The sequence below is a fragment of the Dasypus novemcinctus genome, chromosome 11 (assembly GCF_030445035.2).
Source record: "Dasypus novemcinctus isolate mDasNov1 chromosome 11, mDasNov1.1.hap2, whole genome shotgun sequence".
NCBI lineage: Eukaryota > Metazoa > Chordata > Mammalia > Cingulata > Dasypodidae > Dasypus > Dasypus novemcinctus.
In genome coordinates, this window is record NC_080683.1 from 29,435,857 (window position 1) to 29,450,429 (window position 14,573).

At 33.8% G+C, this 14,573-nt stretch overlaps 1 protein-coding gene across 1 annotated transcript in view; it reads right to left on the minus strand.

The window, feature by feature from the left end:
- Positions 1-14,573, minus strand: part of COL21A1 (collagen type XXI alpha 1 chain) — a 210,619-nt gene that overhangs the window by 109,555 nt on the left and 86,491 nt on the right. Inside the window, exons 4-9 of the mRNA XM_058306903.2 lie at positions 12,957-13,125; positions 12,650-12,866; positions 10,162-10,335; positions 8,929-9,006; positions 7,680-7,688; positions 7,256-7,339 (exon numbers count right to left, since the gene is read on the minus strand). Coding sequence (XP_058162886.1) covers positions 7,256-7,339; positions 7,680-7,688; positions 8,929-9,006; positions 10,162-10,335; positions 12,650-12,866; positions 12,957-13,125 — 731 coding nt within the window. The remainder of the gene's footprint in view (positions 1-7,255; positions 7,340-7,679; positions 7,689-8,928; positions 9,007-10,161; positions 10,336-12,649; positions 12,867-12,956; positions 13,126-14,573) is intronic.

Genomic DNA, 14,573 nt, shown 5'->3' on the forward strand with positions numbered 1-14,573 from the left:
TTTCACACTGGGCAGCTCTCCTTATGGGGCGCACTCCTTGCGCATGGGGCTCCCCTACACAGGGGACACCCCTGCGTGGCACGGCATTCCTTGTACACATCAGCACTGTGCATGGGCCAGCTCCACATGGGTCAAGGAGGCCCGGGGTTTGAACCATGGACCTCCCATGTGGTAGGAGGATGCCCTATCCAGCGGGCCAAGTTCGCTTCCCAGTAGTAATATTTTCACAATGCTCTTTCATAGTTTGTAACAAATGTAAAAAAACTATGTAACATAGTTTGTAACAAACAAAAATTCAAGGGTTGGTGGTAAGTGATATTTGGGAGGCCTGTATGCTATGTTTGTGTGTTTCATAAGTTCACTACTTTTAATATACACTTATTGTTCATGTATGTTTATGTGGGAATGATAAACTTCAATAAAAATTTTTTTATTTTAAAAAATTTATTACCCATTGGGGGTAATAAAAATTTTTAAGGAAAAGAAACTCAGAGATCCAAGATGGCAGAATAGGGAAAAGCAGGCTACATTCCTCCTCCAGAAACTGCAAGAACATGTAGAATAAGTGGAACCAATTTCAAAGAGGAAACTTAACACAAAATCAAATGAAAAGAAAACTTTAGACTGAGAAAGAGAAGCTAACCAAATGAATAAGCAAATCAAGATAAACAGATGCCAAGACACCAGCAAAAAATTACAAGCCATACTAAGAAACAGGAAGACATGGACTAGTTTAATGAACAAACTAAAGAGCAGGAGGAGACACAAAACATGGGAAAACCAATCAATGATGTCCTAACAAATATCCTGAATTAACTTAATGAAATGAAGGAAGAGATAAAAGATATTAAGACAACACAAAGGGAACATACAGAAGAAATCGTAAACAAACATAAAAAGATAACAGATCTGATGGTGATGAAAGGCACAATGCAAGAAATTTTAAATATGCTGAAAGCATATACCAGCAGATTTGAACAGGCAGAGGAAAGAATTAGTGACACTGAAGATAGAACATCTGAAATCAAATAGATAGAACAGATAGATTTTTAAAAATAGAAAAAAATTCAGCAGGTACTTAGGGAATTGAGTGACAACCCAAAATGCACTTAGATATGCATTATATGCATTCCAGGAGAAGAGAAGGGAAACAGGGCAGAAGGAGTGTTGAGGAAATAATGGCTGAAAATTTTCCAACTCTTATGAGGACATGAATGTACATGTCCAGGAAGTGCAGCAAACTCCAAACAGAATAAATCCGAGAAGGTCTATCCTAACACACAGACATATCAAATTGTCAAACATTCAAGACAAACAGAATTCTGAAAGCAGCAAGAAAAAAAGAGATCCCTCACATTTAAGGGAAGTTTGATAAGATTAAGTACTAGTTTCTCATATGAAACCATAGAAGCAAAAAAGCAGTGATATGACATAGTTAAAGTGATTAAATAATTAATTAATTAATTAAAAAACTATCAGTCAAGAGTTCCATATCCAGCATAGTGGCATTCAAAAATGAGGGAGAGTTCAAATTATTCACAAACAGAAATTGAAAGACTTTGCCAACAAGAGTCCTGCCCTTCAAGAAATAGTAAAGGGAGTTCTGCAGGTTGAAAGAAAAAAACATGAGAGAGAGGGTTGGAGGAGAGTGTAGAAAGGAAGATTATTAGTAAGAATAGCTAAAATGATAAAGAGAGAAGTAAAATATGACATATATAAACCTAAAGAAAAATTATCTAAAGTACTGCCTTAATGGTAATAACATTGAATTTTAATGGTTTAAACTCTCCAATCAAGAGACACAGATTGTCAGAATGAATGAGGAAATATGACCTATCTGTATGCTGTCTATAAGAAACTCACCATAGATCCAGGGACACAAGTACAGTCCAAGTGAAAGGTTGGAAAATGATTTTACATGCAAACAATAACCAAAAAGGGCAGAAGTAGCTATACTAATACCTGACAAAAATAAACTTTAAATGCAAAACTATTGAAAGAGACAAAGGACACTAATTTTATAAAAGGTGTAATCTATCAAGAAGAATGAACAATCAGAAACATTTATGCACCTAACCAGGGTGTCCCATAATACATGAGGTAAACACTGACAAAACTAAGAGGAGGGAAACGGACTTGGCCCAGTGGTTAGGGCGTCCGTCTACCACATGGGAGGTCCGCGGTTCAAACCCCGGGCCTCTTTGACCCGTGTGGAGCTGGCCCATGTGCAGTGCTGATGAGCGCAAGGAGTGCCGTGCCACGCCGGGTGTCCCCACCATAGGGGAACCCCACGCGCAAGGAGTGCACCCCGTAAGGAGAGCCGCCCAGTGCGAAACAAAGTGCAGCCTGCCCAGGAATGGCGCCGCACACACAGAGAGCTGACGCAATAAAAAGAGACACAGATTCCCGTGCCGCTGACAACAACAGAAGCGGACAAAGAAACAAGACACAGCAAATAGACACAGAGAACAAACAACCGGGGGGGGGGGGCGGGGGAGAAATAAGTCTTAAAAAAAAAAAAAACTAAGAGGAGAAATAGATGCCTCTACAATCATTGTGGGAGACTTTAATATACACTTATCGCTATTAAACAGATCTCGACAGAGGGTTAATAAAGAAACAGAGATACTGACTAACACATTAAAAGAACTAGACCTAATAGACATATATAGAATATTACACCCAAATACAGCATGATATACATTTTCTCAAGTGCACAAGGATCACTCTCCAGGACAGAACAAGTCTCAATGAATTTAGAAATATTGAAGTTATACAAAGCAATTTCTCTGACCACAATGGAATTAAGCTGGAAATCAATAAGGGACAGAGAATCAAGACAGGCACAAATATATGCAAGTTAAACAACACATTCTTAGACAATCAGTGGGTCAAGGAGGAAATGACAAGAGAATTCAGTAAGGACCCCAAAGGGAATGAAAATTAGAACACAATATATCAAAATGTACAGGATTCAGCTAAGGAGCACTAAGTGGGAAAATTATAGCCCTAAGTGCCTATATTTAAAAAGAAAAAAGAGCTAAAATAAAGATCTAACTGAATACCCAGAGAAACAAGAAAAAAGAATAGCAAACTAATCCCAAAGCAATCAGAAGGAAGGAAATAAAGATTAGAGTAGAACTAAATGAAATTGAGAATAATTTAAAAAAAAACATTAGAAAAAATTTAACAAAACCAAAAGCTAGTTTTTTCAGGATATTAAAAAAAATTGACAAACCCTTATCCAGACTAACAAAGAAAAAAGAGAGATGATACAAATATATAAAATAAAAAATAAGAGAGGATGATATCATCACTGATCCCACAGAAATAAAGAGTTTCACAGGAGGATACTTTGAAAAATTGTATGCTAAGAAAAGGGATAATTTAGATGAAATGGACAAAGTCAAGGAGCACATGAACAACCTACACTGATAAAAGAAGAAATAGAAGAATTCAAGAGACTAATCATAAGTAACAAGATCAAATTAGTCATCAAAAATCTCCCAACTAAAAAAGACCCAGGACCAGATGCCTTCATGGGTGAATTCTACCAATCATCCCAGAAAAAAACTAACACTAACCTGCTTAAACTCTTCCAAAAAAACAGAAGGGGATAAAGCATTACTTAACTTAGACTATGAGGCCAACATCACCCTATTAACAAAGCCACATAAAGACACCACAAGAAAAGAAAACTATAGAACAATCGCTCAAATGAAAGTAGATGCAAAAATCCTCAACAAAATACTGGCTAATTTTATCCAATAACACATCAAAGAAACTATACACCATTATCAAGTGGGTTTTATCCTAGGTATGCAAAGACGGTTCAACATTAAAAATCAATTAATGTACTACAACACATTAATAGATCAAAGGAAAAAATCATATGATCATCTCTAGTGATGCAGAAAATGCATTTGACAAGATACAGCATTGCTTTTTGATTTTAAAAAAACACTTTAAAAGACAGGAATAAAAGGAAACTTTTTCAACATGATAAAGTATATACATGAAAAATCCACAGCTAATATCATACTCAATGGTGAAAGGCTAAAAGCTTTCCCTCTAAGATCTGAAATAAGACAAGGATGCCCATTGTCACCACTCCTAGTTAACATTGTATTAGATGTACTTGCTCAAGCACTTAGGCAAGAAAAAGAAATAAAAAGAATCCAAATTGGAAAAAAAAAAGTAAAATTTTCAGTATTGGTTGATGACATGTTCCTCTAGGTAGAAAGTGATTAAAAACCTACAACAAAGCTTCTGGACCTGATAAATAAGTTCAGTAAAGTGGTGGTATATAAGATCAACACACAAAAATCAGCACCATTTCTGTACACTAGTAGTATGCGATCTGAAGAGGAAATCAAGAAAAAAATTCCATTTACAATAGCAACTAAAAAAGTCAAAAATCTAGGAATAAACCTAACTAAGGATGTAAAGACTTGCACACAGAAGGCTACCCAATATTGTTAAAGGAAATCAAAGAAAACCTAAATAAGTGGAAGAATATTCCATGTTCATGGACTGGAAGACTAAACATAATTAAAACATCTATCCTGCCCAAATATACTGACAGATTCAATGCAATGCCAATAAAAGTTACAAGAGTAATTTTCACTGAACTGGAAAAGCCAATTATCAATTTTGTTTGAAAGGGTAAGGGGCACCAAGAAACCAAAAATATCTCAAAAAAGAAAATTGAAGTTGGAGGAATCATGCTACCTGACTTTAAGTCTTACTATAAAGCTACAGTGGTCATAACTGCATAGGAATGGCACACGGATAGACATACTGAACAATGGAACTGAATTGAGAGTTCTGATGTTGACCCTCACATATACAGTCAATTAATATTCAAGGAGGCCACCAAACCCATTGGTCAACAGGGCCAGAACAGTCTATTCAACAAATTGTGCTGGGAGAACTGGACAGCCACATGCAAAAAAAAGAAAGAAGACCCCTATCTTACACCTTATACAAAAATTAACTAAAAATGGATCAAGGACCTAAATATAAAAGCTGCAACCATAAAATTCCTGGAAGATAATGTAGGAAAACGCAAAGCATAAACAATGAAGGAAAAACTAGATAAATCAGACCTGCTGAAAACTGAACACTTTTGTTCTTCAAAATAATTTGCCAAGATAATAATAAGTCAGCCTAGTTAATGAAAGAAAATATTTGGAAACCACATATCTGATAAAGGTTTGAAACCTGTGTTATATAAAGATATCATACAATTCAATGATCAAAAGACAGGAAACCCAATAAAAAATGGGTAAAAGACTTGAATAGACATTTTTCTAAAGAGGAAATACAAATGGTTGAAAAGCACATGAAAAAATGCTCAACATCACTAGCTATTAGGAAATGCAGATCAAAACCCCAATGAGATATAATTTCACCTTACAGAATAGCCATTATCAAAAATCCCAGAAAACTGCAAATGCTTGAAAGGATTTGGAGAAATAGGAATGCCCCTTCCTTGTTGGTGGGAATGAAGAATGGTGCAGCCTCTGTAGAAGACAGTTTGGCAGTACCTCAAGAACCTGAATATAGAACTGCCATATGATCTGGCAATCCCATTACTAAGAATATATTAGAAGAACTAAAATCAAGGGCATGAACTGAAATTTGCACACCAATGTTCAAAGCAGCATTATTCCCAACTGCTAAAATATGGAAACAACCTTAAGTGTCCACCAACCAATAAATGGATAGACAAGATATGATATATACATATTATAGAGTACTATTCAGTTGTAAGAAGAAATGCAGTTGGGATGCATACGAAAACATGGATGAACCTTGAGGACATTATGTTGAGTGAAATAAGCCAGACACAAAAGGACAAATATTGTATGGCCTCACCAATACGAACTAAATACAATGAGTAAACTCATGGTGGAAAACTAGAGTAGAGGTTTCCATGTGATAGAATGTAGGTTGAGAAGTGGGAATGACACTTAATGTATGTGAATTTTTAATAAGATTGAGGGTAAATGCGTGGAAATGGATAGTATTGATGGTAACACATTATAATGAGTATAACTAACACTGATGATCTATGTGATTGTGGCTGAAAGGGGTATTCTGTGGATGTAAATGTCAATTGAAAGGAAGCTAGGTGCTAATCTAGGGACTGTATAAAATATAGTGATTTTGGTGGTGGATGTGGATTGTGGTTAATAGTACAAATACAGAATGTTCTATTACAAGGTGTTAAGAATATGGGAGGCATGAAAAATACAACTAATGTAACTTATGGATGATAGTTAACAGTAATACTGTAACATTTTTGCAGCAATGGCAAAGAAGATTCCATATCAGTTTTAAGGTTCAACAATAGGAGGTAAAAGGGATATTGGATTTTTCCTTTTGGAGTAATAAAAACATTCTAAACTTGACTGAGGTGATGACAGTACACCTCTGCAATGAAAATGAGGACCACTGAGTGTGTACTTTGGATAGATTATACAAGGAATGGAACTGTGTAACACAGTGAACCATGTGGTAAAAGATGGACTGTGGTTAACAGTATAAATATGAGAATATTCTCTCCAAGAACTATAACATATATACAATACTAATACACAGTGTTAATAAAGGGTGGTTTGCAGGAAAAATACACCAAATGTAAGATATGGACTATAGTTAGCTGTAGTATTTTGATGATTTTCTTTCATCATATGTAAAACAAATGTTCCACAACAATGCAAGATTTTGGTAGTCGGGCCATATATGGAGTCCTATATGGCATGCATGATTGTTTTGTAAATTCACTAATCTCTAATTAAAAATACACTCTTCCAAATTAGTGATTACATGATTAAATGAATATATGTATTTGTCTTTATTTTAGAATTAGAGAAATTCACATTAAAGTCAATTTTTAAAATTTTGATTCACTTTTCCACCTGAAATCCTAGTTTTGAGAACTTGAAAATTAAGATTACTTGAACATATTTTAACAAATGCCCTTTTTTCCCAGGTTGCAAAGAGGTAGTGTTCTTGGGCTCTGGCAGCAATATTTGTGAAAAATCAAACTAATAATGCTCCCCAGTTTACTGTGGGCTAGGTGCATCAGTTTTCAGTTTTAAAAGGCAGAGATTAAAGTTTTTTTTTTTTTTTCAAAAAATCACCAAAACTCAAGTTTTAAACTTTTATAAGGCATAGGTAGAAATGTCACTTGTGATTAGGAATTTTCGTGTGTTTTAAGAAAAACAGCATGTTAGGTATTACTTACTTTGGGGCCTTGTAGTCCTGGTTTCCCTGGTGGACATATACATGGAGCTGGAGTTGAACCTACATCACTGGGACCATTTAGGCACTACAAAGGCAAAAGTGGAAATAAACAACAAACATGGAAAGACATATAAGTGTGTATATATATATATATATATATATATATGAGTGTCTGTTATGTTTGTGTCAAATGGTAAAGAAACTTTACTGTCACTTTCCAAATTCATTCAATTCAATCTAATAAATTTCAAATCACAAAAACCCTGCAAACATGATGAATACATTCAAACATGTAATGTTTGAATTACATGAATTACATGAAAATGCAATTGATTTGTCTAATATACTTACAGTTGATGTAAAGAAGCTTAACAATCCCACAGTACAAATATTACCTTAAGGAGAATATTAGTATCCAAGCCTACCTCTCCATTCTGAAAGAAAAAATACAACAAATGTGCTTTCAAATACATTTATAATTTCTAATTATCTTCCTAATTTAGAGATATTTCATTGTCCCATTTAAAGATACATGAAATGTCCCAACAAGCAAGAGCTTAAATATTTGCTTATATTTAATCTTTAACTATTACTTATTTATACATGTTACTAAATACATTTCTAGTAGGATAAAGGAAGGGAGTTAATAAAGGTTAAGGTGGGATTTATATGTTATCTTCAGCTTTCTAGAAGTCTTTTAAGAACCAGGGAAAAAAGCCAACCCACCTCTGACAAACAGCTTGCATTAAAACTTCATGTGCTTTAGTAATAGGAGAGTTTCTCACTAAATGGTTTATTTCCTAATTAATGTGCAATTTTAAGTGGGTTAATAATCTTTCCAACCAATAATACATTAGATCAGAAAATGAGAAGATAGGCATGAAGGCTGCAAAAGGGAGCTAGATCACAAGAAAGACAGCTGAAAGTCAGGAAAGAGACATAAAAATATAAAAAGTGAATGTAACAATTCAAAATCTGCAATTTAAAGCCATGTTTTTATTATATGGAATAATATTGATAATGGTGAGACATCAATAAATAAAGTATGTACAAAGGCTCTTAAAATGTAATGCTTTATTAAGACTTTTAGGAGGAATTTAAATGACAAGTTATATTATAAATATCTAAAATAAAAGTTATAGTATTTAAATGATCCTTTATCTAAAAATTCCAGAACGAATCATTTTTAGACTGTTCCAGCTTTGATTTTATTGTAGAATATTAAAAAAAAAAATCCTCAAGTTTTCAAAATAAGTGGATACATATTTTTTTATTTGGTTAAAAAGCAAAGAAATGAAATAACAGCATGACTACAATTTAAAAGAAACCTGTAGAGCTTCTCCAGTGGGGAATCTACAATTGTACAAAAGTTTCACAACATTCTTAGTTGCATTAGCAGGATTTACCACTTTTTGCTTAGAGAAAAGCGATCGAATTTTATGTGGGGGGAAAAAACTTTTCCTTACGATCTTTCATTTGCATTGTGAGTTATAAGTGACAACTTATAATTTTATTTTAATTATGAACTTCAAAATGTGTAATTTTGTTTTTACTGACAATTTAAAAAAATTAACACTACATATGAAAATAAGATTCAGTTATTAACTGCTTTTTACTTATTGCTTAGGAAGTACTAAAGCAACACTTAGGAAAAAATTAATCCATTCTACTTACAAATCCAGGAATCTCACATGCTGTCTCTCGGTTGTTCTGCTCTGGGTCACAGTAGATTCGCAACTTTTGGACATCAAACTAGGAACATAAATCCAGTAGAGGTAAAGATGAAAGCAGGCTAATTGTTTTTTAAGAACAACTCAGATATGTAGAAACAGCCACTGTAGTTAGTTACTGTAAGGTTTTAATCACAATGTTTAGCTAAAACAATAAAACTATAAAATTTGAAAAATTATTTATTATAAAGTTGTGATGTGACATAACTCTGGAGGAAAAAATACTCTTGTACTAAAGAACAAGTCTCTGATTTCCTTCAGGAAGCCAGTGAATTTCTTAGTTTGTGTGTTATTAAGAGGTAGCCCAGCGAGTACTTCCTAGGACACTTAAAAGTTTTCCCAGGCTTTCTGTGTTTATCCTAAATCTCTACAACATTCTGAATTGTAAAGAGTGGACTCAAGAAGTCATTTTGGTTACAGGGATTTAGCTGCCAGCATGAAGTGTTGTATGATTAGGAGGCAAGCACCTGCTACTGTTTAAATGTTCAGCAATGTTTGACACCGTGGCATTAAGATACAGTGACTACATATGTAATCACACATTTGCATGTGACAGACTTTTCCTTTAATGGAAACAGAGTGAAAGGGAGACAACTTTTGAAATAGAGAATTAATCTAGAAATGGCTGTCTTTTACATACACACTTATCAACCCACACATAGGTTCTCACTGAACATTATTGCAGTTTAAAGAGTTATCAAAACAAGTCAAAACAATTTTTATTTTTAGGTTGGAGCTAAATGACCACAATTGCTTTAACGTTAAGTAACAGGCTTTTGTGTTGTTTTTTTATCATGAAGATCCCTAAAATACATTCCTAATTTTACCCTCACAACCACAGAAAAATTTTAATAGCCCACATTAACAGCTCTAACCATATTCTCTTTTCCAAATTCATTATTTAATCTGTTTCTCCTGGAAAATAAGAAATTGATGTTTCATAGGAATGTAGAATTCTATCCTGAATCCATGGAAACATTATTCTAAGTATTTTTATAAAATAGATTAAAAATAATTTTACATTTCCATACACAATTTCCCTAACAGACTGACCATACTTTAAGTATCTTAGATGAACTCATAATTAAGTTGAATATAGCTAAATATGGTCAACACTACAATAAAGGATAGCAAAAGGCTCATTTTATACAATACAAAAAAATCATTATTTATCCACCTGAACAGTTTCCTCTTTCCCAGAGTATTTTCCAATTTGGGTTTGCCCGCTGATGAAGATTCCTAAAACTGGATGTAAGGGCTTGTTTTCAATTTGTTGATCATCAATATACAGAGTTACATCTTGCTCGGTTACTAAGAGACGGATTTGATGCCAGCCTTCATCAAATAATGTCTACAGGAAGAAAGTTTGAAACAATCATAAATAAAATTCTTACCATTTTTTTCATTTTCTTGCTCCCATTCCCTTGCTGCAAACCATTGCTGGGAAAATCCATACCACATAGATTGGCTACATTATATACAATTTCTCCTGGATCCAGGCTGGGGCTAGAATGCTACTTAGCAATTCTTTTATCAATCCATAGGTGAGTCCATCTTAAATATCCCAAAGCAGTTTTTTGTCAAACAAATTACTGAAACAAGTCCCTCAAGGTCATATTTGGGCTCCTAATCTCCAAATACAAATGACCTCTCTAATTTCTCATCCTATTTATTTGATTGTAACTTTGGACCCTAGAGCCAGTCCATCCTCCTTGATATTCTCATTCAACTTTCATGTTTAAGACCAGTTGTTCCTTCTCTCTCTTTAATGGATTTTCTTGCTCAACCTGCCCTTCTCTGAGGGTATTCCTCACATCTGTTCTTGACCACCTTCTTACCCTTCTCCTTTGACAATCTCATCCATTCCCATTGGTCAATTATTACTTCTATATAATAACTCCAATATCTACATCAATAGCCTGGACCTTTCTTCTGCACACAGGGCCTATAATTCTAGTCCTGGCTGGACTATCTTTGTCAAATGCCTCCTAACCAGCCTGACATAGTATGTAACAAAATGAACTTAAAATATCCCCCAAATGTTCTTCTTATTTCCCTTGGATAATATAATCCTTAGTTTCCTAAACAAGTTTCTTTACCTTCTTCCTTTTCCTCAGTTCTAATAATTAACAATATTGCAAGTTTCTATCAAATATGTCCCTTAAACATGACTAAAATTTACATCTGTTTCTATTCTCACTGCTACCATAGTTTAGGCTCATGAATAGCTTCTTTATTTCAATAATCTTCAAAATTTCTCTATCACTAGCTTTCCCCTCTACAAGTCATCCTTCATACCACCATTAGAATTAATCTCTTTCACAAGGTTTTGTCAGAGAAGATGCATCAACTAATTAACTTCTGTATTCCCAGGACCTAGTACAATTCTAGGATAGACTTGAAAGTATTGTTCATGGGAGAAATAGGAAAGAAAGAAAGGAGAGAAATACTTCGACCATAATACACCTCTGATCAAGACCTTTGATACAAACCTGTACCTGTCCTCCACTGAATTAAGTACAAACCCCTTTGTATGGCTTCCCAGTCCTTCCACAGACTAGGCTGACACCATACCAGCTCCTTTTTTCCATCAACCTTATACTCCAAACACAGGGTGCACATGTGTCACTCTTTAAATAAAAAACTACATTTTTACCACACCCATGACTACTTAGTACTGAGCCATCGGCTGAAGTAGCCCTTATCATCTCCATTAAAATCATATACATTTTTCAAGATCCAGTACAAAAACAATCTCATTTATGAAGATCTCCCCATATATTTGTATTAGAATCTATTTTTTGTACTTCTATTATCTACCAATTGCCTTGAATCTCCCCATTATAAATAAGCTCCTTAAAGACATGACAAGACATGACATGAGACAAGCCCTATTCATTTGTCATTTCTTACTGGATCTAGCACATAACCTTTAATGAAGAGTTCAGAAAAAAATATTTCTTTAATATAATGTACTTTCCAAATGAAGAGATGACATAAATGCATAATTTTCATATGCAACCATGTACCTTTCCTAAATTATATACCTTTCAAATAAAATTTTAATAACAAACAGTACTTAATTGCTTTTATAATTGAATTTGTCTTCTGACACACGACTTGAAAATTCACTTTGATTTTTAGCTTATTTTTATTAAATTTGTATTCATTATTGGGAAAATGTTCTCCCAATTAACATGAATCCTACATCCATATTTAATCTTCTAAAATATGTCTTTATCTCAATATTCTGCAATACATAGCACAGTAAAAGAGATCAACAATTACTTTGCAATCAAACAAATCTGAATTCAAGTCCTAATGTTCCCACTTAGTAGGTGTTTTACTTTGAGAGGAACTTAACATCCACGAACCTTGGTTTCTTTGTCTACAAAATGGGAGTAATAGCTCCTTCATGAGGTGGTTATTATCATTAAATATGCCTGGCACATAATAGTAAGCACTCAAAAGACATTAGATCCTCCACTCTTTTTTCCCTACATGGATTAAGAAACAAATTTCCTTCCTTGTTGCATTTTGTAAAACAACCTTAAAATATGAAATCAATATCCTTTCAGTAATTTAACTTGTAGCTCTCTTCTTCCAACACACAAACCCAATGACATTTCCCCATGACCAATATAATCATCCCCAGGCAGCTTTACCTTAACTCGGGGGTCAGCAAAGGTGACCACTTGTGAACCACTAAGGACGCTGGTTGTTGTAAATAATAAAGTTTTATCTGCACCATTTAAGGTAACTGCTATCTGTGGCCTTCCATCAATGGTTAAAATTCTCCACAAATCCCACATTTTCTTGACCTTAAATCTCAGAGTGGAGACAAATACATATGATGGAGGAAGTCCTTCAGGGAAAACATTACTAGAAAAAGAAGAACATGTTCAAGATTTTAAAATTCTTGACACATCTACAGACATAACAAAACTATTGTACCAACATATTACATTTTACCTTGTGAACTCTGATAAGTCAACTTTTGATGTTATTTCATATCCTTTTATCTTTGTTGGTGAAAGCTGGATTCTTTTCTTAACCTTTTTCTTTACACTCAAGCCTAAAAGAATATCAAATCCCTTTTCATCACGAGCTGCCACTGGAATTTGTGTTGGACAGACAGATTCTATAAGTCAAAAGCAAAAGGAGTGAAAGTTGGTTATTCATGGATTACATCAAGAAAAGAAAAATCAAGGGAGAAATATTAGAGAATATAACAATTATAAAACCTATAACTGTATTCAAATATACGTGAACACATTTTCTGAGAAACCATGTAGAAGTATTTTAGGTATTTGAGAGCAAGGTCTCAATTGTCCGTTGTTGTATTTTCCTTCCTCTAAAAGGGGATAGAAGTTAAAAAAAAAAAAAAAGAGGAAGATTTGTTAATGGGTTTTATTCTGAATATTATAATACTGGTATCTTGAATATGAAGCAATCTAATACCTGAATGAAGGGGAGGACGTTGGAACAAGAGAGCATTCATAAGAAGTACAGGCTTTGCCATTAGCAAGCCATGTGACCTTGGGTAACTTTCTTAAATTTCTTAGATCTAGGAAATGAACTCTGAGTCCTTTCTTATATTCCAGCATTTGAGAGGTAAAACTGCTTGCTTTTTTGATACTCTTTCTAGTTCTAGCATTTAAAATTCTATAAATTCAAATATAATCTATATATTCAAATAAAATATATAGAATATAGATTCTATATATTTAAATATAATCAGTTTTATCACTCTGGAAAAACTTAACTTTGGGTATAATATGTACATATAAGTTCTGGAAATGGGTCTAATAACTCATTATGACTTGATTATATAACATATGTTCTATAAATTATCTTTGTAAATAAAGCAAGATTTTTCCTATAAAGAGTAATTAAGATTTGCATTATATGGTTATCTATATAAATTACAAAAATATGATATACTTCATACTTCCCTGATAAAGTAGTATCTCAAGTTATATGGAGAACTTTATATGGATGAAATGCCATAAGATTTTATATTGTAGAAATGTTACAATATTTTCAGATTCTTCCAAGGCCCTCACATAGCACACACATTGAGCATGACTGCTTACATTTTATAGACCAGTGAAGAGAATAAAGAACAAATACTCAGGAAGCAGCTGTGGCTTAAGCAACTGAGCCCTCATTTACAATATGGAGGACCCGGGTTCAATCTAGGACCTTCTGGTAAAAAAAAAAAAAAAAAAAAAGCCATCCCAGATTTGGGCAGTGAAGTGCAGGCTGGCCCCCACATGGTAAAGCAACGCAATGGAAAGATGGTGATACAATCAGATAGAAAATAAATAAATACTCCATGAAACATACTTTAATATAATTACCCTCTTACATAAAACATTAAGGAAAGTGAAAGGTATTTTATTTATAATTACAATATAAAGTGATGAGATGGATTTTCTTACCGAACACATACAGTCCTAACCTGTACAATAGCACGTTGGAAACAAAATAAAGCTTTTATATAAGTAAAATCAGGTGTACTATTGGTGAAACAGGCTAGATAGGGAATCAGACGCATCTGGAAACTGGCAAGAAGTCCATATATCA